Source organism: Mirounga leonina, unplaced genomic scaffold (genome assembly GCF_011800145.1).
Source record: "Mirounga leonina isolate KUSES-001 unplaced genomic scaffold, KU_Mleo_1.0 Mir_97, whole genome shotgun sequence".
NCBI classification, from domain to species: domain Eukaryota; kingdom Metazoa; phylum Chordata; class Mammalia; order Carnivora; family Phocidae; genus Mirounga; species Mirounga leonina.
The window spans coordinates 1,365,112-1,391,386 of record NW_023270889.1 but is presented as its reverse complement, the minus strand read 5'-3'; the positions used below and the strand labels follow the sequence as shown (position 1 = coordinate 1,391,386).

At 38.9% G+C, this 26,275-nt stretch overlaps 1 protein-coding gene across 1 annotated transcript in view; it reads right to left on the bottom strand.

Annotated features, from left to right (window-relative positions):
* The window catches only part of LOC118006482 (sperm flagellar protein 2-like), a 165,982-nt gene extending 141,276 nt beyond the window's left edge, over positions 1 to 24,706 (bottom strand). Inside the window, exons 1-4 of the mRNA XM_034999156.1 lie at positions 24,367 to 24,706; positions 13,490 to 13,592; positions 7,139 to 7,391; positions 999 to 1,139 (exon numbers count right to left, since the gene is read on the bottom strand). Coding sequence (XP_034855047.1) covers positions 999 to 1,139; positions 7,139 to 7,391; positions 13,490 to 13,592; positions 24,367 to 24,424 — 555 coding nt within the window. The 5' untranslated portion in view covers positions 24,425 to 24,706. The remainder of the gene's footprint in view (positions 1 to 998; positions 1,140 to 7,138; positions 7,392 to 13,489; positions 13,593 to 24,366) is intronic.
* Between the last annotated feature and the right edge of the window lie 1,569 nt (positions 24,707 to 26,275).

Genomic DNA, 26,275 nt, shown 5'->3' with positions numbered 1-26,275 from the left:
TATCCTGTGGACCAGAGTGAAACATGGTGGCTTTCTAGGTCTCAGTTTCCTTATTTAGAAATTGGGGGAGGGCGCCTGGGTGGCTCAGTTAGTTAAGCGACTGCCTTCGGCTCAGGTCATGATCCTGGAGTCCCGGGATCGAGTCCCGCATCGGGCTCCCTACTCAGCAGGGAGTCTGCTTCTCCCTCTGATCCTCCCCCATCTCGTGTTTTCTCTCTCTGTCTCATTCTCTCTCTTAAATAAATAAATAAAATCTTAAAAAAAAAAAAAAGAAATTGGGGGAAATAATACAGCTGACATATAGCAGACGCTCAATAAACGGTAGCTATTATTCTTTTCCTTAGGTCCCAGGAGAGAATACCATTAATAATCACTGTAGCAATATGCAATGTAGACTGCAGGAATTAGTGTCAAAATGTAGTATTGCACCCCTATGAAACATAAGCAGATGGTATCCTGCTGGAATGACTGACAGCTGGTATGGTGTAATAAAGTATCACTAGTGTAGGTATCTTAAATTTAAATACACTGATAGCAAGCAAACCACTTAACATTTCTGGTACTCATAGAAAAATAGAGCAGCATGGTGAGAAGGAATTGAGTAAAACATATAGTAGGAATGGCATATATATGGTATGTGTACCTTGACTGACACCTCTGTACCCATGGGGATTATGACCCATCACGGCAGCACCATTCTAGAATATTTTTGTGGTGACCACAGAATCCGTCTCAACACAGGAGTCCAGACTGGTACTGTCATTTAATAGGAGTTTCTTATCCCTGACCTACAGCTACATTCTCTCATTCTGAACAAATAACAGTATGATATGGATTAGATATGCACACAGTGGAGGGGTTTTGAATGAGAAGGAACAATGCCACCAATAATCTGAAAAGGAACTAAGAAGTTGGGGGCATTCTCTCTATATGTTTTAGAGAAAGATCATTCTTTCATTAAGACTAACATAACACCAAATTAAAGGATTATCACTTACCTCTGCCTCTTTTTTCTTTTTCATCATTTTTTGGGCCTCAAGTGCTCTCAAAGTACGATTTGATGCAGGTTTAGGAATCTGTATGATAGCTGCTTGGATTTTGGCCATTATTTCATTTTGTCGTCTTCTGCTCAAGCGTTGCTGAATATCCCATAGTTAGTTTAGTTATTCCACTCATCAGAATAACAGGCCATGTTACACACTCACAGGTACACATATATACATTTTTTAGAACTCAGCAATTTACCAATGGACTAGGTGTCACAACTGTGTAATGTTAGAAAGCAGGTATCAATATGACTCATTTTGAAAAGTATGTATTAAAACACAATTTTGGGAGGCACCTGGGTGGCTCACTCGGTTAAGCATCTGCCTTCAGCTCAGGTCATGATCTCAGGGTCCTGGGATCGAGCCCCACATGGGGCTCTCTGCTCAGCGGGGAGCCTGCTTCTCCCTCTCCCTCTGCCTGCCACTCCCCCCTGCTTGTGCTCTCTCTCTCACTCTCTCTCTGTCAAATAAACAAATAAATAAATCTTTAAAAAAAACAACCCACAATTTTGGAATCCTCAAATTATGCCTATCAGATGCGTGTATCTTCATTCTAGGTGATGACACTAAAAGAATAATAAAGGTGCCTCAGATACAAAGAATATAATTCTTTCCCAATTCTACCTTCTGACCTACCCCATAATGTAAAGAGAAAATGCTGTCTCTAAAGATGGTCTGAAGAGAAAATTCCATTTAGGAGATGGTTTCTAGGAGGACTTCTGGGGAACCCAGGAGACATGACAAACTTCCCCAAAATTTAGTCACACTTAAACAATGAGCTCAGAGACTGCTTCAAATATTGAATTAAATGCTGAATTATGTGATCCCATTATCAGACCATCTCTTCTCTACCCGGGAGTAATTATTTTAAGTAGAACATAAGCAGAAGTGAAAGAAAAAATAGTGAAAATCAGACAAAATATTTTAAAGAATAGATGATTTAAGAAGTAACATGTAAAACTAATCATGATTTTACTACTAAAATATTATATTAGAACTAATAAGATCATTTCTTCCTATATCCAAAGAAACTTTAACCACTAAAAAGTCAAAAATTATAAATAACTTAATTTTTTTCTTCATTTTACTTTCTAAAATATGAATTTTTTTGTAGTTGCAATATGTTGATCTTTTCTTAAGAAAACCAGGAAGACATAGGCTCTCTCTTTTGTCTTATTTGCTCCCTACCATTTTTTTTTTAAAGATTTTATTTATTTATTTGAAAGAGAGAATGAGAGAGAGCACATGAGAGGGGTTAGGGTCAGAGGGAGAAGCAGACTCCCTGCCGAGCAGGGAGCCTGATGCGGGACTTGATCCAGGGACTCCAGGATCATGACCTGAGCTGAAGGCAGTCACTTAACCAACTGAGCCACCCAGGCGCCCCCCTACCATTTTTTTTAAGTGAGAGAGAGAGAGAGCACAAGCAGGGGTTTGGGGGGGTGGGGGAAGGAGCAGAGAGAGAGAGGGAGAGAATCTTAAGCAGGTTGCACACCCAGCATGGAACCCGCCATGGGGCTTGATCTCACCACCCTGAGATCATGACCTGGGCTGAAATTAAGAGTCGGATGTTTAACTAACCAAGCCACCCAGGCGCCCCTGCTTCTTATCATTTTTAACATAATTTATTTCAGATTTAATGGTTTCATATTTCCTTTTTCCCAACTTTCTTCGGACACTTTCTGCATTACACTTAGGACATCAAAGTCAGACAGGCTGGTTCCTTCAAAATTAGAGTCCCAGCATTTGGTCTTGACTTAAACACTACTTTAAGAGTGCCTTGTCTCCTTACCATGCAATGCAAGGGGAAGCCCGGTGCTTTATCTACTCTCTGGCAAGTAATGAGATCTTTCCAGAGTTTGTCTCTCATCTTTCCCTCCCTCTGCACAGGGGGCTGACTACATTCAGGATATGTTCATTTCTTATAATTCTAAATATATGAATTTAAAAAGTGATTTATAGTGCAAGGAGAAGAACTATAATTCTTTTGCCTGAGTTTACACATTCCATATATGTAGTCACCTGAAATTCTCTTGAAAATCTTTAATGATTCCACACACCATCACGTTCTCATGTACTTAAAGGCATAGGAGATCATTAAAGATTTTCAGAGAAATTTAAGAAGCAGTGGGGAGTTAGTCAAAGCAAGAAGGGCCAGAAAGAAGGCAAGAGATGTTTAAGGGGTTTGGAAAAGGAAGCAAGCAGGGTATGACCCCACATTGCCAGGATGAGAAAAATGAGGCAGGACAGGAAAACCAAGGGATTGCAAAAGAGGGAACACAGAGGGGGAATGCCCACTGTACACCCCTTAGTGGGGACAACCGTCCTAAGCCTTCACTGGAGTGGTTAGTAGCAACCCCCCATCGCTGATGCCTCTGAAGCATTAATTTCTACTGGACAACTTGAAAAGAAATCAAGTCGTCCTGCCACTCCAGAGAATGGCAGTTCTTGTTCTTGGTCACAAGGAGTGCTGATGGCACGAGTGGGAATGGAGGGAGAGTGAGGGAGAGAAAGGTGAGAGCAGGGTGGAGCCTGAGCAAAGGAACATGCAACTTGCACTATATTAATGCTTATGTAATGTGTACTATAGGCATAAATCGCAAACTGTATACACTATGCACTAATGAGTTTCTGGAAAAATCGTACTATAAAACCTTTTCAATATTAAAACATCTTTGTTCTTCCTTGAGTTTTTGAAATTTTTCAAGTTTCTAAAATGCATGCGGACAAGATCTTCTTTCATGTGTTTATATTTTTCTCGAAACCTGTGTGTAACCCGCATCAGATTGAAATCAGTTTGAAATCAGTGGTATCAGGTTTGTAAGTCTCTAAATGGAGAAAGCAGTTCAAAATATTTCATTATTAGAAAATAAAATGTATATTGTCATTAAAAGCACACATAAAATTTGTCTTCAAAATAAAATTTCTATGAATTACTGTTGTTGATGGTTAAAATAAATTCAAGCCCCATACTAGTCACTCATATCTTTAATTTACATGAAAACAATAAAAACATGATCTGAATCCTTTCTTATAAAATAGTTTCGTATATACTTTTACATTTTTTTGCCCTGAGTTTAATTTTTATTTTTTTCCTGGGTTTAATTTTTAATGAATGGTATTTGAATTCTTAGAGAAGTACATTTTCACAAAAATAATTTTATAAAACCAATCCAACATATAAGAGATAATATAAGAGCCAGATTCCTTCTATAACTTAAGCTACATCCTAGTAAAAAGTGAAGAAACATTAAAACTTCCAGGCCACTGGAAATGAGAGTCTAACGGTATAAGAAAATGAACTTCAAAGATGATTATAAAATGGGGCACAGAGCAACATGGCTAATGGATTTAACAAAAACTTGTATATCTAAAAGTAATCTCCTTAAAAGCTGAAAGACTTACTAAATTTTTTGTTCAAATGGAACTGTTGCTCAAACCATTTTTGGTTCTTGTCTTCTAAAGCCACCTCAGCAGATACAGGCACTTACTCAGAAGATCATTTAAGGACCTTTCAGATGACTTTGAGCCCTTACTCACCTTCCTGCTCTTCTCATCATTAAAAATGGCCTGGCCGCCATCTTCACAGAGGCAACAAAAGATGTAAGGTCTTTGAACATCCTACTCCTCTACTTCAACACATATCTATATCTTCGGCTTAATTATTATCCTCCCCCAACCCAGGAAATACCCACTGAGATATGGTGTAGCCTACGGTTAAGCGTGTGGCTCCAGAGTCACTCTGCCTAGGTTTGTTGCAACTTTACCACCTATTAGCTGCATTAAGTTGAGCAAGTTACAGAACTCTTCTGCACCTCAGTTTCATTATCTGTAAAATGGGAATAATAAAAGATAGGTAGCTTATAAGGCTATTGTGAAGATCAAAGGAGATAATATATATACACTACCTGGAACAGGGCTTTGCACCTCACTACGTACAACCAATAAATTTGAGTCATAACTATTATTATGTAAGACACCTGCATTTTCCTCCATCTGGTATCAAAGAAAAAGGCACGCCTAGTTCTTTCCTAAGATACCTCCTCCTCCACCTGGACCATCAGCTGCATCCTCCTTTCTTCTCCCAAGGACCTTGTTCCACTTGGCTCTCACACCAGTCATCTCCCGCCACTGGTTCTTTTTCTCAACCAGCCAGTTGTCCCAGTCTCTATGTCCATAAAGGAAACAAATAACTGCACATTTCTCATGAACTTCTCTCTTGTAGCCACCGTTCTTACCTCCACATTCCTTGAATAAACAGTCTATGCTCCTGGCTGCCTCATCTCAATTTAGTCTTCACCTCACCACGTTCCACACTACTCCACTGAAATATTTTTCTCTCCTGAGTATGGAAGCTCTAAGGGGATGGAGACTTTTCTTGTGTTGATTGTTGTGCAAATGCCTGACATACAATAGGAGCCCAATAAATATTTGTTCAACAAATGAATGATTGACTCTGGAAGGTCACCATGGCCAACATTAAACACAACGGTTTCTTGTTGGCCTCAACTACATAGCTCTTTACTGCACTTGCTCCTGTTGACTGTTTTACATTTTACAAAGAATTTTCTCGTATATTGTTTCCTTAAAACTATATATTAAAAAAAAAAGCCTAACCCCGGGGCAGGTAGAGATAATCAATCTTGTTTCAGCATCTGGGAAAATGGAGGCTGAGAGTGTTCCAGGGATTGGCCCAAAGTTACTCAGCTTTGCAAGTGAAGGAGGCAGAAGGCAAGACCAAGTTCTTTGGCTGTAAACCTAATCTGATTTCCAGCTCTCTGTGGGTGCTGAGCTCCTTCTGCCACCAGGCTCGTAAGGACATCCACTAAGAATAGACAAATCTGAAAGTGGAGATGGCCCTCACATCTATTATGTCATTGTGTCTTCAGAAGTTCAATTTAAACATTTAATTATTTCCATTTCTATTTAATGCATTGGATCAGTGCAGCACTCCCCTTTATCCTAGAGGCCTGGAAAAGTTAATGCACTTCATTTGTCATAAGGAAATAACAACAGGAATTGGAGAGAACTGTCAACTAAAAAGTTGTACCAATCAGTCAAAACACACTTGATGAGTATTTGCAACGTTCAAAGCATTGTACCAGGCATATTCCTTGAACTGGAGGGACTAAAAATCTTGTGAGGCCACATGACAGATAAATCATGAGAGTTAGCCACTCTGAGCAGCAGAAGGCTATCACCAGAGAGCGAGAACTACCTGTGCCCTAGGAGTTCCACAGGAAGAATCCATGTGTGCTGGGAAGGTTGCACAGCAGCGGATGGAGAGAAGTTTGTGGGAAGAGGAGAGATGAGAAGTGTGAGCTTGGGTGAAAGGGAGGGAAGAGCGGAAATATACAAGAGCTATTCAAGGACAGGCTGAGGATCAGTGTAGAAAAAACAAAGACTCGGGCGCCTGGGTGGCTCAGTCGGTTAAGTGTCTGCCTTCAGCTCAGGTCATGATCCTCAGGGTCCTGGGATTGAGTCCTGCATCTCCCTCTGTTTGTGCTCTCTCTCTGACAAATAAATAAATAATATCTTAAAAAAAAAAAAAAGAAAGAAAAAACAGACTTTATCCTGAGGACTATGAAGAAACACAGAAAGACAGATTGAGCCCGTTTAGTGAAAGATCTTGAATGTCAGTCCAGGTTGGAGAGAGGATATAGGCAAAATGGAAGGTTTCTGAGCAAAAGAGCCCCATGCAAGTGGAATTTAGGAAAGATTCATCTAGCAGTCGATTGAGCTCTGGCAGGAAGCCGGAAGCCCGAGAGACATGTTAGGAGGTTGCTGCAGTAGTTCATGCAGGGATCTCAGCAGACAGGACAGGGCCAGAAATGGAAAGAGAGGAGCAAGGCATAAAAACACTGCAGATTAGGAACAAACAGAATTTGAGAAACTATTGGTAATGTGGATAGGATGGAGGGAGACATCAAAAATGGGTAAATGAATTGAAAATATTAATACAAAACAAAATCTAAGTATGGCCAAGAACATCCATAAGGGATGCCATAGCTACCCAATGGGGCTTCTTTGAGAAGGCAAAGTCACTGTCATTTTTCTTAACACTATGATACGCTTCTGTCTCTTTGTGTACTTACATCTTGAAAAGCCTCACTTTTCATGCTTTGCTGTCTGATGTTTGCCGGGGGTTGCATGGATTGTATTTCCACTCCAGTCAGTCCACTTTTCTTCTTTTTCTGAAGAACAATGTACAACTGATACAAAAGTTTTGTTGCCGCCCCAGGCTTTTCCGTGATGATGTTGTGGGCCACATTCTGATCAAACTGCACACCCAGAAGGTGAAGTGTTGGCTCCAGGCGAGAAAAATTATTAAGTTTGGCATTTGAAACTCTAGGCATTAAAACAGTTTCCATAATTAGACACCGCCACTGAATTAAAAACAAACAACAAATATCAGAGGCATTATCATGATTTACTATTATGAATTATTCCATGTTCTTTTCAATACACCATTCCTCTCTAAAACCACTCAGGCATGTAAATACATTGAGATTTTCTACTATCCTGAACTCCACCCATTTATTTCTCTTGAATGGTGAAACTAAAACTCATTTTATACATTTTTCTGCTTAAATACATGCTAGAATTTTTATAAGAGGTCAATACAAAAACAGATAACTAAGTGCCTTCTTCTAAACGGAAAAACAACTATGGTTTTGAAAAATATTTTACTCAGAAGGCAAAACTGTAATTTAAATTTCCATTTCTTTAAATGACATTATTACTGGAGTCTGAAAATAGCCCTAAATGTTGCACTGACGACTTTAACAATGATCCTCTCAGGCACCGTCAGAAATATTTAATTAAATAATATTAGCTAGGCAATCACACGAATTCCGTAATCTTCAGTTTAAAGTTGATATTACTACTTTAAGAATCAGTAAAGACTTTCTAATTTTAAGTTATTTTTGAGTCACCTATGAAATTTTAATAAGTTTATTAAAGTCTTACAAAGATGAATAGGATGCAGTCCCTGCCCTTGCAGGGTTCACAGCAGGAAAAACAGATGAGTAAACAAGAAGTGGTAAACTGAGGTTAAGTGTTGGAATACAGGTCTCAAATGATCTAGGGCTGTTAATAAGTTTATGAATCCAGTGACAGAAGGAAAATGTTGGATGCATTTTCAATTCTTGTGCCTTTCCGTGTTCCAACTAGAAGCAAATATCAATTTTAACCACTGGCCTATTTCCTCCTTACTTTAACTTCCTAACATTCAGTGTCATTCTTTCACGGAAAAACTATACTGAATATACTCGAATATAAGTGAAAGTCCCACTACATGCCCCTCCCCCAAAAAACCATACTTTAGAAAAGAGGGGTTTGGCCCATATTGGGCAGAATTTCTGATAATAGGGTTATTCATTTGGTAACTTCATTTTGAACTGTAAAATTATTTGGGGAAGACATGATGATCTTCATGACCTCAGTTAAGTTTTTAGATGTTTATAGAGATTGTTTCACACTTAAACTTTATATACTGTTGCTAGTATACTGTTTCTCAAGAGGCTGCTGTTTTTGTTTTTTGTTTTGTTACCACAGATACCACTGAAAATCTGATGAGAGCCATGGAACCTGGTCCACAGGAAAGAAAACACACACCCGGGCAGAGACACAAAATATGTAGGTCATTTTCAGATGTTTGTGAACCTCCTAAAATCTAGCCTAAAAGTGCCCATTCACCACAAACTAAAACCCATGGTGCAAAAAGAGGTGGGCCTGTGGGACTATATGAATGATTTCTAAACATGAATGAGGAGTCAATATCATGGGAAGGCCAATGTCAACAAAAATAGTGATGCAACAACTTGAATTCCTCTTCCAGGTATGTGGTTTAATTTACTTCCTATTTCCTCTGTTTACTGTTATTGTTTTAACAGAAATATTTGGTAAAGTGTACCTGGCATATCAAACTACATCAGTAAACTCTGAATAAAATATTTTAAATTAATTAAAAAAAGAAGCAGGTCTCAGAGGGGAATGAGAAGAAATAATAAATGCTACAGAAAATCTCACAACAAGAGTAAACATTTTTTTAGGTTTTCTTATGTCCAGGTTTGCAGTTTGTTCCCCCACAAGTGACCTTGCAGTTTGACATAACACACATCTGCCTAAAATGTGGGGGATAAAGCAGACCATGTTTGAAAAGTACAGCTCTGAAAGACCAGTGAGATCCATGACTTGTGCTTGCCTTCCCTGGACAGGCACCTGACACCCCGTCTTGCTCTTCCATCACAGGTATTCTTTCACGCCTTCCCTATCCTCAAAGTCCCGTGTCTTGCCCACTACACATATTTGGACAGACGGCCAGAGAGCCGCTTGTCAGACCTTTGGCCTGGGTCATAACCTTGGGCTACAGAGATGAGGGGCGTCAAAATGCTGGAGGGAAAATCCAAAAGCAAACACTATCCGTTTCCAGATGTTATCAGAACCTAGCCCTGCACCCAATAAAAATGGAGAACACTTCCTCTCCTCTTACTTGTTTTTACACAGCCCCAAGAATGCAGTGTGAGCCTGTTAGTATGAGGGATCAGCCACACATTAGGGTTTAAAATGGCTGTTACAAACTGGCTGACGTACCAGGTATAACAGTACTTCTCTCTGCAGGTTTTTAATATATATTCCAGATTTCTAAGCTATCAAAATTGTAAGAATGTAACTGGTGTGTAAATTGGTGGAAGTCCACTCTTGTCATAGCAGGTGCCCCATCAGTATAGCATGATAATCAACAGTTGTTTTTGTATCTGGAGAAACCATGAAGACATCTTTGCTCTGGAGACAGAGTACGGGATGTAAATAATAACCTCTGCGGGAATAAGGAATACATTCTGGGAGAAGTCTTCTCCTTCTTTATGTGCAGTGTTTGTTTGTTTTTTAGCATTTGATGACTCATTTTTCTTAGAGCAAATTCCCAGATTTTGTGTGTATGTTGCACAGAGGGTAGTGAGTGGGCAAGGGGAGAGGAAGGGGGTTGTCTTTTTTTTTTTTCTTTCTTTGTTGACTGGCCAAAAACATGCCACTGGTAATTTGAGCGTGGAAAGGTTTTCCCTTTCATAAAAGGTGGAAGGAAAATAATCAAGAACAAAAAATCTCATTTGAGGCAAATCCCATCCACTGTATTATTTTTCTCACGGGCAAGCAATGCTATTTGTAGTATATAACATAAAAAAACAAATTAATAAGTTCATGGTAACTGATGTGACATGTTTGTTCATGATGATTTTTAGCATTGTATTCATTGTGTCTCACATTTTGGTTGCCACAATTCTTAACTCATTAGTTTTTATTTTTTGTTTATTCCTATTCTAGGACTTAGAGGAAAAATCATATTTTCTTGTGATTTTTCTAAGACATAAAACATTCTTAGGATTATTTTATTTTTTTAAGATTTATTTATTGATTTGAGAAAGAGAGAGAGCGTGTGCAGTGCACAGGGGGGAGGGGCAAAGGGAGAGGGAGAATCCCAAGCAGACTCCCCACCGAGCACAGTGTGGGGCTGTATCCCATGATCACGAGATCAAAACCTGAGCCAAAATCAAGAGTTGGACACTTAACTGACTGAGTCACCCAGGCGCTCCCATTCTTAGGAGTACTTAAATTATTTTAAGTATCTGATACTTGTAGTTTTTATTTGCCCAGAGATTACCTATCTTCTCTCCTCCTTGCCACCTGCTGAGGGAACACATCTTACAAGGTAAGTAGAAGCTGTCCCCCCAGGAATATCCATGCTCCTTTACTTTTTATTCTTTTATCCTATTATTCTCTAAGGCAAATAACTTCAGTTACAAGCAACGTTTATATTTTAGACTAAAAAAACTAAAACTATTAGACAAAATCCCCAAATCATGAGCCCTAGCATTAGACATCTGCCTAAAAAATAGCTTTGACAAAGAAGGATCCTTTTCCCCACAAAGTACACTACTACAAAGGTGATATCCGTGGATTTACTGATCCTTCTTTAAAAGACCATGTGCCCCTGGAAAAATAGTGTGTTGTTCCAAGAATTCAAGATGAATGGAATTTGGTTGTCAGAACAAGTAGGTCCCTCTTCTCACATTAAGGAATGCAGTGACTCTCAGTGGGATAGAAAGTTAGTTCTTTGCACTGGGTGAAAAGCAAGGCTGTTGCACATGATGTTAGTCAGGGCACACCCCTGTGCAAAGGTGGGGCAAGAGTGTGAAGCTGCCTTGTGCTCAGCTTGCCACGCCTTATGCCTGATACGAGGCCGTTTCATACAAAAAGGGGTTCCTCTCCTTAGCACAAAGGCCTCTCTGTTTACTGAGCCCTGTGTCTTCACAGCTGTGTCCATCCAGATGAGGTCCCTTTTTCCATTTAACACAAAGGGTCTCTATGGCCCTGCTGACAAAAGTTAATTTAGTATACCTGAAATTCTACATACATCATCTGGTCAGAATGGTGCTTTAAGTTTCCTAAACAGGTATACTTTCTGACATCATTCATTTATTCAATAAAGAAACATAACTGTGTGTCAGCTATAGGCCAGGGACAATGCTGGGAGCACAAGGAATCCACACACAAACATACTCCGCAACTTTCAAGAACGGTAATTTAAAACAACGAGATACCACTATACTCCTATTAGAATGGCCAAAATCCAAAATACTGACAACACTAAAAGCTGGCGAGGACGTGAAGCAACAAGAACTCTCATTCATTGCTGGGAGGAATGCAAAATGGCACAGCCACTTTGGAAGACAGTTTGGTGGTTTCCCTACAAAACTAAATATACTTTTACCATATGATCCAACAATTGTGCCCCCTGTTATTTACCCAAAGGACCTGAAATTTTATGTTCATACAAAACCTGCACATGGATGTTTACAGCAGCTTTATTTATGATTGCCAGAACTTGGAAGCAACCAAGATGTCCTTCAGCATGTGAATGGATAAATAAACTGTGGTACATCCAGACAATGAAATACTTCTCAGTGCTAAAAAGAAATGAGCTACCAAGCCATGAGAAGCCATGGAGGAAATTTAAATGCATATTTCTAAGTGAAAGAAGCCAGCAGTTCCAACTATATGACATTCTAGAAGAGGCAAAACTATGAAGATAGTAAAAAAAAAAAAAAAAAAAAAAAATCAGTGGTTGCCAGGGTTGAGGTAAGGGAGGATGACTGATGGAGCATAGAGGATTTAGGACAGTGAAAATACTATATATGATACTGTAATGGTAGATACAAGTCATTCTCCATTTGTCCAAACCCATAGAATGTACAACCCTAAGAATGAACCCTAATGTAAACTATTTACTTTGAGTAAACATGTATCATTATAGGTTCATCAGCTGTAACAAATGCACCACTCTGGTTGGGGAGTGGATACTGGAGGAGGCTATGAATGTGTCAGGGCAGGAGGTTAATAGGGAATCTCTGTGCTTTCTTCTCAATTTTTCTGTCAATCTGAAACTGCTTTAAAAAATAAAATTTAAAAGAAAATAGGCAAGGATTGCATAACATTTCCCCAGTGAAGCTATACAAATGACTAATAAGCACACGAAAAGATGCTTACCATCATTACTCATTCGGGACATGCAAATCAAAATCACAAGAGATACTGCCTCATGCTGACTAGACAACTATAATCAAAAAGACCATAACAAGTATTGATGAGGATGTGGAAAAATGAAACCTTACATTACTAGCGTGAATGTAAATGATAATGGGCACTTTGGAAAGCAATTTGGGTGTTCCTCAAAATTGTAAACATAGATCATGTAACCCAACAATTTAACTCCTAGGTGTACACCCAAGATGAATGAAAACATTTCCATGTAAAAACACAATGTTCATAGCAGTGCTGTTCATAATAACCAATAACTCGTATCCACCAATTAATGAATTGATAAATGAAATGTGATATATCCAATTGAAAGTATTCAGCAACTAAATAGGAATTAAGAAGTACTAATACATGCTATAATATGGATAAGCCTTGAAAACATTATCCTAAGTGGAAGGAACTAATCACAAAATAACACATATTGTACAATCCCACTGATATGAAATGTGTAAAATAGGCAAATCCATAGAGACAGAAAATAGATAAGTGGGTACCAGGGGCCAGATGGTTAGTGGTGATGGTTGTGAATATACTAAATATGTAAATATGTTTAAAACCACTGAACTGTATGCTTTAAACTGGTAAATCATGGTCTGTGAATTAGATCTCAACATAGCTGCTATAAACAAAAAATATTACAGGGTTTTTGTTTTTGTTTTTTTTTGTTTTTGTTTTTGTTTTTGGCCAGGATACAGTAAGTTGCTTCATTTCTCTTAAAAGAAAGAAGAACCAATTAACAAAGTTATAGCTCACTATCCTTTAACTTTGGGAACTAAAGCCATCCAAATGCCAAAGGAATTGACCCTTTTTAGGAAAGAATTTAGGAAAGAATTTAGGAAAGCACTAACCTGCTTTCTGAAAATTCTGAAAAATCACCCTGAAGTTCAAACTTGTGCAGAATTTCTCCAATTAGATAACCACTGGAAAATGACTTTGCAAATGACTTGGGACCTGAATTTTGAAACATAAAAATGAAGAAGTAAATTATAATGTTCCATATAGAGCACAATTATTTTCATTTTATATGCATAGAGTAAAACACCATACCATAACTTGAACTCAAAATGCCATGAAAATACTTCTAGAAACATCCTTTAATAATCAAACAAAAAGACTGAAGTTTAATAGATGATGTCTTATAAAGATCCTTAAATAAATATAAATCGATACGTGAAGATACAAGAAATTTTGAAAGAAACACAACTTTGACCAAATTGAACAAAATACAACCAATAAAATTTATCTAAACAACCTTAGATCTAAAGTCAAGCCTTCAATTTATTTTACAAAATTACACTCTAATACCTTAGTTATCAATACAATCTATGGATGATGATAGCATATTCTAGCCAAGCGAGGTGCAATCTAACTTTAGTAAACTTTAAGACTTTATTTTAACCTTTTTACAGTGGAAATTTTACAAAAACCATCTATCTGCACCTTCTCAAAAACAAACAAACAAACAAACAAAAAAAACCTACTGAGCATAATCAGGCTTTCCCTTGGTAGTTCCAGAGGTTACTCTGATCTAGTTGTCCCGCGCAATGACAGCGATAGCCCAGAGGAAAATAGAGTTTGGAGCCAGGGACATCTGCATTGGAATCTTGACTCTGCCCCTTACTAGTTGTGCAACCTCTGGCAAGCTGCTAACCTCCCTCAGTTCCTATCTCCTCATCTCTACGAGATAACCATATCTCTACCTCTCCTGAAGAGCTATTTTCAAGATTAGAGGTAATGTATGGGAATTGCTTGGTACCACGCCTGCCACAGAGGAAGCACATAATGACAGTGCAGAAAAAAATGTGTTAATAAAATTTGCTTTTTACAAAATGTCCTTAGTGGTGGGTCACTTCTATTTTTCTTATAAAGTGAAGAATATCAGGTTACATGTTATTCAAGGATGATATGCAAAGTTGATACACAAAATAAATTATGCTATCATTTCTCAAATGATTTCAAAATCCTCCCAAAACCTTCAACTTGTTTCTATCAGGGTCTTTTAGGCAACAGCAGTCCAAGCACTAAATATCACTGAGGTATGGCAAGCTCATTTATACCAGATTGTTCTCTTTTATCTCTTTGACCAGTAATAAGGTGGCCAATTGATTATGAAGAAATAACATCTTTTCCTGATTTGTAGAAATGGAACTTGGTGTGTGGTTCTGGGGGTGGTGACATGAGTCACTCCACAAGGCCACTGCCCAGAGGCCTTACTCAGCATACTACATGTTCTCATAAGAACAAAACTCTTGCATATCCGACACCAGCCCACAATTTTGCCCAAAGCTCTCCTAATATTTGTTCTCAAAGTATTTTATACTCTTAATAATACCCCAATTCTCAGGTTGAATCAATATATAATAAAGTAGTTAAAAATGATGTCAACTATGACCATGGATTCTGTCTACTTAGGGTGAACTCCAGAATCATCCAGCATCAGAATCTACTGACTGTGTCTTCTGGCATCAGAAAGTAGTAGTATTTGAAGCAAATGAAATCCAAATGGCTCCTTCCATGTCCAAAGGGCAGAGGTGTGCTATCTCCTCCTCCTGAGTCATTGCTGCTTCCTCCTTTCCTCAAAGACCTGATGCTGTTGGCCACCAATGCTGTCACCTGGTCTTGGCTGCCATCACTGTCCTTACTGTGCCATCTGGGATGCTCTCGCTGCATCCTGCACCTCTTCCGTCATTGCTTCCTTCTTTCTGGGTTGTTTATTTCCCCCTTTCTCTCTTCCCTAGTCCACCCTTATTTTCCTCTCAGCTTTCTGAGGAGCCATTGGAAATACAGCCATTGTCAGACTATGGGTATCTATTTATAGTCCAAAGACTCTTGCTTTGCATTCAGAAGCTGTTGCTCCATCACCTTCAGGTAGTTTTCATTCCTTCTCTTCCTCCCTCTGGATTTTGCACTATGTCCGCTGTTCCGTAGACTGAATGCCTGAAGTCTAGCCCATGAAGAACCGGGGAATATCTGTATCCTGTTCTGTCACCCTCAATGTAGTAGGCAAATGGCCTTTAGTAAACTGTTTGCTAGACAAAGGTCACAGAAAAATAAAATCATAATCCATTGCCTTTGAAATGCATGACCTATTAATAAGGCAATTCTGATATGAGTAAAATAGAGGCATTTGTGGGTATAAAGAATAAAGAACAGTAAACACTTCTTATTTCATTGTCAAATAGTTTACTACCAATAAACAAGTACAAAAACATCTGTCTGTCTGCAGCTTTATATGCATAGGACACTTCAGAATTACTGTTGCTGCATAAGCAGAAAACAGAACAGTGAGTTCTCCCATAAGAGCAAATGGGAAAACCTGTAGAAAAAAATAAAAGTAGAGGAAAAGATGACTACCTGAAAGAAATTAGACAGGAAAGAAGATGATGAACATATATTAGCTAGGAATATACAGATTAAAAAGTACGAGAAGACAGAGAGGAAGCTAGAGAGAGAGAAAGAAAAAGAGAAAGGGGGAGGGGTGTGGGAAAGAAACAAGGAAAAAAAGAAAAAAGCAAAGGACAGTTTATTTTTGTTATATTTTTTCTTCCCAGTAAATGTTCCTGGCTACCATGATTAATTCCACGATGGCCACCTCTATATGTTCATTTGCACTAACAACTGGAATTTCCTGTGGGAAAGAAGAGGCAGGTTGACTCTAGGACAAGATCAATGAATAATCTGAGAAATAAATAAACCATGGGAGCCCAGTGATATCCTTCATCCTGAGCTCTAAAGTCATTTACATCTGGGACCAGGTCATTCAGCAACAACTCAACCCTGCCTCCGATTTTCCACACTGCACGCCTGATCCCTATCACAATGGTTTTCTTTTGCTGAAATCTTTGATGTGGGCCTTTCTGGAAGGTCTGTATGAGGAAGGATACAACAAATGAAATGGCCCGTGTGCTTCCCACCAAAATGACCCTGAGCCAGTTGGAGAAAGCACATAAAGGAGATGAGCCTTCTGTATTCCAAAATTATGGTAAGAAGGAAATCAAAGTCTCTGGAGAAAGATTCTCTGGGTTTGACTCCTTGTTCATTTACAAGCCGCTGGATTTTGGGCAATTATAAAAGCCTCGGTTTCTTGTCTTGAAAAGAGGGAGAGTGATGTGTTCTACCTCATAAGAGTTGGTTTGAGAATTAAAGGAGATATTGCATGTAAATGCTTAGCATAATTCCTGGCATATAGTTAAGTGCTCAGTGACAAATTTTTATTGTTATTATCAATGCTTCCCAATTTAAGATAACATGTCATATTAATTACACAATCTCTAAGCTCAATGACTACAGTACAAACATCCTTATTTAAAAAGTAATTCAATACTCAGAGGGCAAATATTTGACATTGTCTTTAAAGTCAAGTACAAGCTCCACCCCCCTTAGGTCCAGACCAGGTATATCACTCCCATCAGAAGTACGTGTAATCAAACATAGTTGATTCCTACAGCAAAACATTTCAATGGGAGAAATAATGAGTAAACAGCATGACAGCATTTCTGGTTAAGTTTTGCCACCAAATGAATAAAGAGATACTTGAATTATGGAATTGTAAATAAAGGTCTATAGACCTATACATTCTATGCTTAGTGGTCTTCACTCTTCCTTTACTAGAAAAGCAAAGATCTAGTCTGCATTATCCACCACATTTGAAAAGCCAAACAAATTTACTTCCATTTGAGAGAGAGAAAAGCAGCTGCTGATAGCTTGGCACTGACCTGGCCCCATCAGGCCTTGGTGTTCCTAGGAGTTGGCCCGCATTCACAGCTAGGCCTTGGCATTCTCATGCTGAACATAATCAATTTCATAGCACACCAACACCAGACAAGGCCACTCTGTGACCCTGATAGATCAAGACAAAAACAAAGTTCCTTTGTAATCATGTCTGTATTCAGACCAAAACAGTATTGTCCAAAACTCAGAAATGTCGCCAATATGAGTGTTTGCTGCTCTTTTACTAATCATGGCTTTGTCTTGCTCTATTCTCTCCACTTCCTAGATAAGACTTACTGAAATACACAGTCGTAGAGTTGCCTATGCTTCTTGGCATGGTCCAATTCAGAGCAAAGCACTCTTCCTTGAACCCTCCTCAAAAAACACCTAACACAAGCCAAGGTGCTTTAAGTCCTTTCTAACACCCGCTTACTGAATGACCGACAGCTCTCCATGGTATGTGTTTTCTCTTGTTGGCCACAAGTCAATAAACCCAACTTTGTTCAACGATGGGTGTGTGTGTCCTGTGGTCTCTGGCTGGAGGACAACATTGACAATTTATTTTCCTCCAGTATAACAACAGGATGATCAATCCTCTCCTTTGAAGACATTAGCATAATTCTCAAGATGTACTACGTGAAACAAAAACTCTATATCATTCTAATTTTCTTTGATGGTTAAAACATTGGGTGGCATTCTTTTCTTGGGACTTGATATTTTAAAAATTTTGACATTGATTTACACAACAGCCTTCAGGTATCAGATTTGGTGTCTCAATTTTTAGGCAATGGAAGCCAAATTTTCATCAAGGAAAATGCTGCTGAGCTGGCCAGGAAATACCAAAATCTGTTGTATTATGAGAAACAATATATTTCCTAAGGACTCTGAGGGAGGAAAATGTGTGGTTTAATGACACCAGGTTAAATGAGGAATGAAGTAAAAGTGAGCAGGCCCAGAATCTATTGGTAACTTGCCACTACCTAGCTGTAAAACCCTAAACAAATCTCTGAACACATCTGATTTAATTACCTCATATGCCAAAGAAGAATTAAATGATGTCTAAGATTCTTTTCCCTATCTAAAGTTATGAGTCTAGGATATGGTAAGGTCACAGGCCAATAACAGGTCACCATAATACATTATGAAATATTATATATAAATAAATATTCAGTAGGATACTTTAACATCTCTGTTGTGTTTCTCAAAATAAAATTTGATGCTTTTGAAAGGTCTGGACATAAGACCTAATCAACAAAGTATAATTAGTGCACAAGAGGGCCCAAATAAAGGATGTCCCTAAAATTTGGTACAAATAGAAAATATGACTCTCTAAAAAACTACTAAGATTTAATATAAAAGGATAAAATTAGCCACCTATGGAAACCCACTTGTAAAACAAAATTAACAAGGAGCATAGATTATTTCTTTTTATTATTATTATTATGTTAGCAAATCTCTATTCTGAATAAGGTTAATTAATATATCCCGAGATTATTAGCTACCTGATGTGTGAAAAATTTAAATAGGTAAATTGTGAGCTTTAAGAAATAATCTATGCAAGAATGAAGCATAGATTGTTTCTTAAAGCTCACAATTTACCTATTGTGAGCTTTAAGCTATGAACTATGAACTATGAACCTATCACAGCTACATAGATAAAAATATCTCTAGAGCAGAGAAGTAAAACACATCCAATATTAGTTGATTTGAAGGTTCTTTTGGTAATATCTAATTTCTGATTATCAATGAGAAATCTGACATAAATATGATCTTCTTCTGGGTGTATCAGCCCATCAAAATGATACATCAAGTACAATTGCCAGTATAAGTTATTTTGCTATTTTTTTCCTCAGGATAAATGGGTATCCTGATTTATAAAATCAAAATGTAATCTCAGTTAGTATGAAACAATTCCTAAAAAATTGCTTAAAGTAATAAAACAGAGCTTCTGAAATCACAAAGATGGGGATCAAAGTACTCAGGGTGACGTTCTCAAGAGGAACAAATCCATAAAGTTCAGCCTAAAATAATACTTTACTTTGCCTCACTGGCACACTCTCATGTAATAAACAATTAGTTACTAAATACCTATTATAGGACAGGCATGATAGTAGGCATTATCCTAAAGTAAGAGACAGAAGAAAAGTTGAAATAATATTCATTGAGTATCTAGATCTAGTTTAGATGTTAGGCACTGTGGTAGGTGTTTTCCATTTCCAATCTCATTTCATATCCTTCCAAACATGGATAATTTTTTCCATTTTTCAATTGAAGTATAGTTGACACACAATGTTACATTAGTTTCAGGCACACAACATAATGATCTGACTACTTTATGCCTTATGCCGGACTCACCCCAAGTGTAGCTACCATCTGTCACCACACATCACTGTTAAATACCATTGACTATTTTCCCTGTGTTGTACCTTTCATCCCCATGACTCATTCATTCCATAATTGGAACTAGAACAACTATTATTCTTACTTCTCGGGGCATAAAAGTGGGACCTAAAGACAATTATTTATATTTCAGATGCTACAAAATTGATAGAGAAACTTAACTGTCCCAAATCCAATTTTCTCTTTATTACACCTGTTATTATTGACAACAATGTTTAAGATTATTGAAACAATTAAAATATGCATAATAAGGTATTTACAATTTTCAATATAACCACACCCAGAATTCAAAAGAATATGGATTATCTTGTATATACCCATGTTTACAAAAGACCTGATCTGTACAATACATAGAATTCAAATGTTTCTACTCATTTTGGGAGAATGTTCAGTTACGACACTCCATTGCTAGTTTCCTCATATAGTGAATTCATAAGAGTTTTGTAAAACAGAGGCAATGCTTATTCTTGAAAATAATTAGGAGCTCCTAAAGAATTTTACAGCAAATCTCTTAGTAACATTACTCTACATTACTTTTTTTTTTTTTTTTCATTATAGAAACAACTGCTTGAAAACAACTGCTTGAATTTCAGATGTAATTTTGGGTTGAGCAACTTTTTGTATTCCAAGACATTTTATTACCATATACATCTAAGCACCATTCTCTAGGAGAAATGGTCTAGTTAAATTAAATTCACTGGAGATCCTGAGCTTTAGTAACAAAGCTTTGAATCTTCATATGTTGAGACTAATCAAGTCTCTGGTGACTCCCAGAAACCTCATTAAGTGGAGGGAGACGATTCTCAATTGAGGATCATTGGAATTTGTTTTCTTTACTGCTGACACTCAGGGTAGTCCAGGCAACAGGAAATTCAGTATAGTATGCTTTATTCAAACTGACTTCTACCTTTCAGAATAATGCAGAAATCAATCAGCCTTAGCTGCCTTGCCAATGACTGAACCATTACCCAGCCTCACCAAGACAGTGTAAATGCACTCACTTGCCATTCTCATTGTTTTCTTTGTCCTAGCAAGCAACATATGGACTGAACCGCTTCTAAACCAACACTAATAAATCCACCTTAGCCATTTACCCATCTAGGAATTAGGTTATACCTTGTGAAGTTACAACATGCCTGGGTGGTTGAATTTGTGTACTTCTTAGAACTTCAAACTGAACAGCAATCCTTATTAAAAGGAGCTCAAATGAATACACTTGAGAAAGTTGAGGTTTTAAAAAAATATATTCCCTCACTGTAAATTGCAATATACAATATACTGCGTAAGAGCACAAGTCAAAGATCTAGCTTCAAATTCCAGCTATAGGATCCACTAGATTTGTGACCCTGAACAAATAACCAAGCATCTTAGCTTCTTTTACTCATCTTTACAGCTGGGACAATGCCTCTTAGGGCCTTCGTTTAGAATTCAAAAACAAACAAACAAAAACCTATGTAAAGGGCTTAGCATAGGGTCTGGTGTAAGTGCCTAAGTGTCTAATAATATTTTTGTTTATTATTTTTTATTATTTTTGCATTTATAAAATTCATTTAAGAAAATAATTCTTATGTAATCCTCCCTAATACCTTATTAGAAGATGTTACTAATTTCAGTTAAAAGATGGTAAACACCTTTTTCTCCTAATTTGTCATATGAAGTTTGATCTTTTTTGATTTTCTATTGGTAATGCTATGTTGAATTTTCCTTTCAAAATATGAAGGCAATGCAAGCAACAAGCCAAGTAACACTGATGTATAAAGAAAAGCCAGCAATCTTCTCCTTTCCCAGGGTAACCAGTATCAAAACACTAGTTTATATCCTCCCACACTTTTCTCCATGCTTACAAAAACAGACAATATGAAGATTCATGTATATAGTCTCTCCATATATCTCTCTGTGCTAATATAAACAGATAGATGTGTGTTTGTGTGTGTGTCTGTGTGTGTGTGTGTGTCTGTGTATCTGTATTTCCTAGTTGGTACAAAAATGGAATTATACTCATCACAATAAGCTATAACTTTTATTTTTTACTTGACAGAAATACGTGACTATCCTGTAGGTCAAAAGTTATAGCACTAACTCATTCTTTCTAATAATTGTATAACAATCCATAGCATGAGTACAGCATCATTTATCCAAGTATGCTACTACTGAAGCATATTCAGATTGGTTTCCATTTTTTGATTTTATCCCTACAATCCATGTAGCAATAAACATCCTTGTTCAAATATCCTGACATACTGGTGATTTTATTGTAGTATGATAGCTTCTGAAAAGTGAGATTTAGCATTTATTATGTCCCAAGCATCATTCTAAATGCTTTACATTTATTATCTCATTTAATCTTGACACAACTCGATGAGCTATTATTATTACTCCTATTTTGAGTATCATGACATTTAGGTAAATAAATTGCCCAAGGTCACCAGCGAGTAAGTGGTGGATAAGTGATTCCAACCCAGGCAGTCTGGTTTCCAAATCCTTCCTCTTAACAGGGCCCTTATAGAGAAAGTTGCTATATTACTTTCTCCAGAGGTTGTTGCCACGTATAGTCCTTCCCTGATAGTTCCTCTGAACAGTTCTGAGCTTTCCACAGTACACCATAAAATGTCTTATCTAATGACCAGAATCAACAACTGGCAGTGTGCTTCCTCAGGTGCACAAATTCTATCTTGTTTGTTTCCAAACGCATTTGAGTGTGTTTCCTATAATCTGAAATGCCTTTTACAATATGGAATCTAGTTACATCAGGGACTGTCTCTTTAGACTCCGGTTAGCAGTTAGGATCAAGAAATAAGTATGTATTCCTAATGAATGGGATGCAGAGTATCGCAGCCATCTCTGCTAACAACCTAAGGGAAGCAGACATCAGGAATTTTCCATTCATAGCTTATGTTGTTAAAATTCTTACTTAAAATGTCCCCAGTCTTTTAATCTTCACAGAAAGAAGTAATTCTTCCTCTTCCTCTCAAAACCAAAATCCCCAAAACTGATTACAATTATAATTACAACTAATACAATTACAATGGCGTACTGCTGTTATGTTTCTTATTAATTTTATTTACTTTTCTCAAAAGTGTTTCAATATGCAATAGAGTCTTGGGGACTTGACCAAAGGGTGTGTTTTTTTTTACTAACCAAGTAAATGAACCAAATTAAACTCAGCAACCCGTAACTGCTTTTCTTTGGAAGAGTGTAACTTAAGGGAATTATATTGCACTTTGGCTCCACTGGTAAAAAGGGAATTAAAAAAAGTGCTAAACATTGTGCTGTGATCAGCATCATATTTTAAGTGAGAAACAGTGACAAAATGGGATGATCATAGAATCCTGTGAAAGAATATATTGCAGTTCCCAGGGAGTGCGTGCGGTGTGGTTTGGCAAAGAAAAAGACTAGGGTTTATGCCTCAAGAAATGCAACTGGAGGTGCTCCAACATTAAGGAGCCTAATGCTGACGACGAATATCTTGCTGCTTCAGAAACACTACTAGTCTAGCAAATTCCACGGTTGACCTAAGGTCGGGTAGGCACTATTGCCCCTCTGGTACCAGCTGGGCGTTATGCAAGGGTGCTTTTGCGAAAACAGGCTGAAATGATTGGGGCTGAAAATCTCTTGCCTTGAGCAAAAACCAGACCAGCTGGAAAACGAAGTGCTGAAGAAACAAGAGAAAGAAGCTGAGCGGGAGGATAGTGCTCTGCTGGAATTACTCGGCTGTCACAGAAATCGCCAGCATGTACAACTGCCTGTGTGGTTGTGGGAGTTAGAAACTTTGGACGGCTGCGATAATCAGATTAGTGAATAAGGTCAGCTTTAGCCAAGAGTGAAGAGTGGTCGGAAATAGCTAATGTTTGTAAATTTTGAGCTAAAACTGCTGCATTAACCCGTTTCACACACGCCCCCTCTCCCGCTAGGTCGGTAGGTACGGAGAGTGTGATCGGATCTATTTTATACTGGAGGAAACACACTCAGAGAAGGTATTGTAACTTGTCCGGGGGCACACATCTAGTAGTTGGCTTTCTTTTTTTTTTTTTTTTTTTAGATTTTATTTATTTATTTGAGACAGAGAGCATGAGAGGGAGTAGGGTCAGAGGGAGAAGCAGACCCCCCGCCGAGCAGGGAGCCCGATGCGGGACTCGATCCCGGGACTCCAGGATCATGACCTGAGCCGAAGGCAGTCGCCTAACCAACTGAGCCACCCAGGCGCCCTAGTAGTTGGCTTTAGGGCTTCATATTTCATGGGCTTGCCAGCCTACCATGCTTCTAAGGATGTGAAGGGAATAATGTCAGGGCCATATTATTGAGTCCAGCAAATTCTTCTCTCCATAGGAACGAAGAATACCTCCCTAAACCCTCTGATGGCTTAGAAGCGCACCGTAGATCAGAAACTGCGGGCTTGGGCCCACCGTGATGATGGATAACTCGGGAGCGGCAGGATGGGGATGGGAGAGGCTGAGGTGACTGGGGCCACCAGACGGGCCTGGGGCGCTGCCGGGCCCCGCGGGCACCTGGACTGCACAGCTCGCGCCTCCCCCGCCACCTTCCATCCGCACGCCGCGCTCCGGGGCTCTGCGCCCCGCTCGCCCCTAGGCCGCTCTCCCCGGGCTGTGTCACTCACTCACGGTCTGGGACACCTTCACCTCCTGGTTGAGCCACTGGCACAGAATCTCCGACATGGTTCGGCCTGCGCCTTCTACGGTAAGCAGGTGTAGGAAGGCGCGGGAAACCCAGCCAAGGGCCCCGCGTCCTCCTGTTGCCAAAGGCAACCCGTTGCTAAGGAAGCGTATCCAGGCGGGAGCCTGGGGGGAAAGGCTGGGGCAAGAGGGGCGCCAGAGTCCAGGCGCGGAGGACAGAAAACCGTGGCCTGCCCCCTGCCGGCGGGGGAGCCGGGGACGTGCGCAGGCGCCGGGGCCTCCGCGGTGGTGGTGCCGGCGGGGAGCGGGAAGAGGGGCTGAGAGGTGGGCGAGCAATGGTGGGTGGGCCGAGGGAGCGAGGCCGGGAGGCCACGGCCTGAGCGGGGCTTCTCGGACGAGCAGAAAAAGAAGGCAGGAGTCTTGATTGAAGGGGGATTCTTTTTCTTCCTGCTTGTCCTTTAAGGAAATCTACAGAAAATCTTCTTTAATGGCAGCCGTTTTGTAATTGATTTACAAATTGCCTGTTCTAATTGCTGTATTGTGTGGCTAACCTGGCAAGAACAGATTGTGTCTTAAGTATGTTTTAGTCCCAGACCTGGTATAGGGCCTGACACCCAGAAGCATTCAATAATTTTTGTTCTTAGTGGCAGCACTAACAATTAGGGTAATTCCTATCTCCGCGGTGTTTTGAGAGGTGAAGACTTAATGAGGTGATTTTCTAATCAATTTTTCCTTCCAGATAATTATTTTTAAATGTATTTGGACAAACACTCTTACCTTGAGCGAACCCGAGTCAGGCTTGTTGGAATCTTCTGGAGGCTCAAATCTTGAGCTCTGTCCTTAGCCCCCTTATTCAATTTTAGCAAGAATCCTGCTCTGCGGTGTCTGTTTAAGGACCCCCCCCTTCCATATTGATCAAATTCTGCATCCCTCACCTTTGATATCTGCTCCCCCGGCCTGCCTTCAGCAAGAATCCTTCAAGTCAGTTTAGCCAGAATCCCCTTGGCCCTGATGTTTCCTCTTAGAAATTTTCCATCCACTGACCCCAGCCCTGCTCCTTGGCTATAAATCCCCACTTTTCTTTGTTGTGTTCAGAATGGAGCCCCAACTCACGCCCCTGTTGTAAAACCCACTTGCAATGGTCCCTTGAATAAAGTCTTCCTTACTGTCTTTAACAAAGGTCAGAAAAATTTTCCTTTAGCAATTTCTAAAGTTTAGATGGAGTTATAGAAAAAATTATATGCATTTGTATTATGTATACTTAATCTTATATGTATGATAAATAATACATAGTAGTGCATTTATGTATGTCACAAAGAATTTCCCCTCAAAGGCCTGGATACATCAAATTATGATTCTTTTTTTTTTTTTTTTAAGATTTTATTTATTTATTTGACAGAGACACAGCGAGAGAGGGAACACAAGCAAGGGGAATGGGAGAGGGAGAAGTGCGCTCCCCACCAAGCAGGGAGCCCGATGCTGGGCTCGATCCCAGAACCCTGGGATCATGACCTGAGCCAAGGCAGATGCTTAACAACTGAGCCACCCCGGCGCCCCAAATTATGATTCTTTTAAACTGTATGCACAATAACAGTGATAACCTACTAGAATAAACGACTCTTAAGATTGATCTGAAATTGATCCATGTGTCCTGATTGGCTAAAAGTTTAATACCATTTCACTTAACTTTTAAATCTCCCATCCCATGAACTTCCTCACACCCAATGCAGCAGACATGACTGCGATGGAACAATGGAAATTCTGAGGGAGATTTATTACTAACAGAACTGGGGCCTGATACACTTGATATGTCTCACCTCAGAGTTGTCCAAATTTGGAAGATCAAATGATTGGAAAAGTCTCTATAGCAAGAGGAATATATCTAATAAGGCT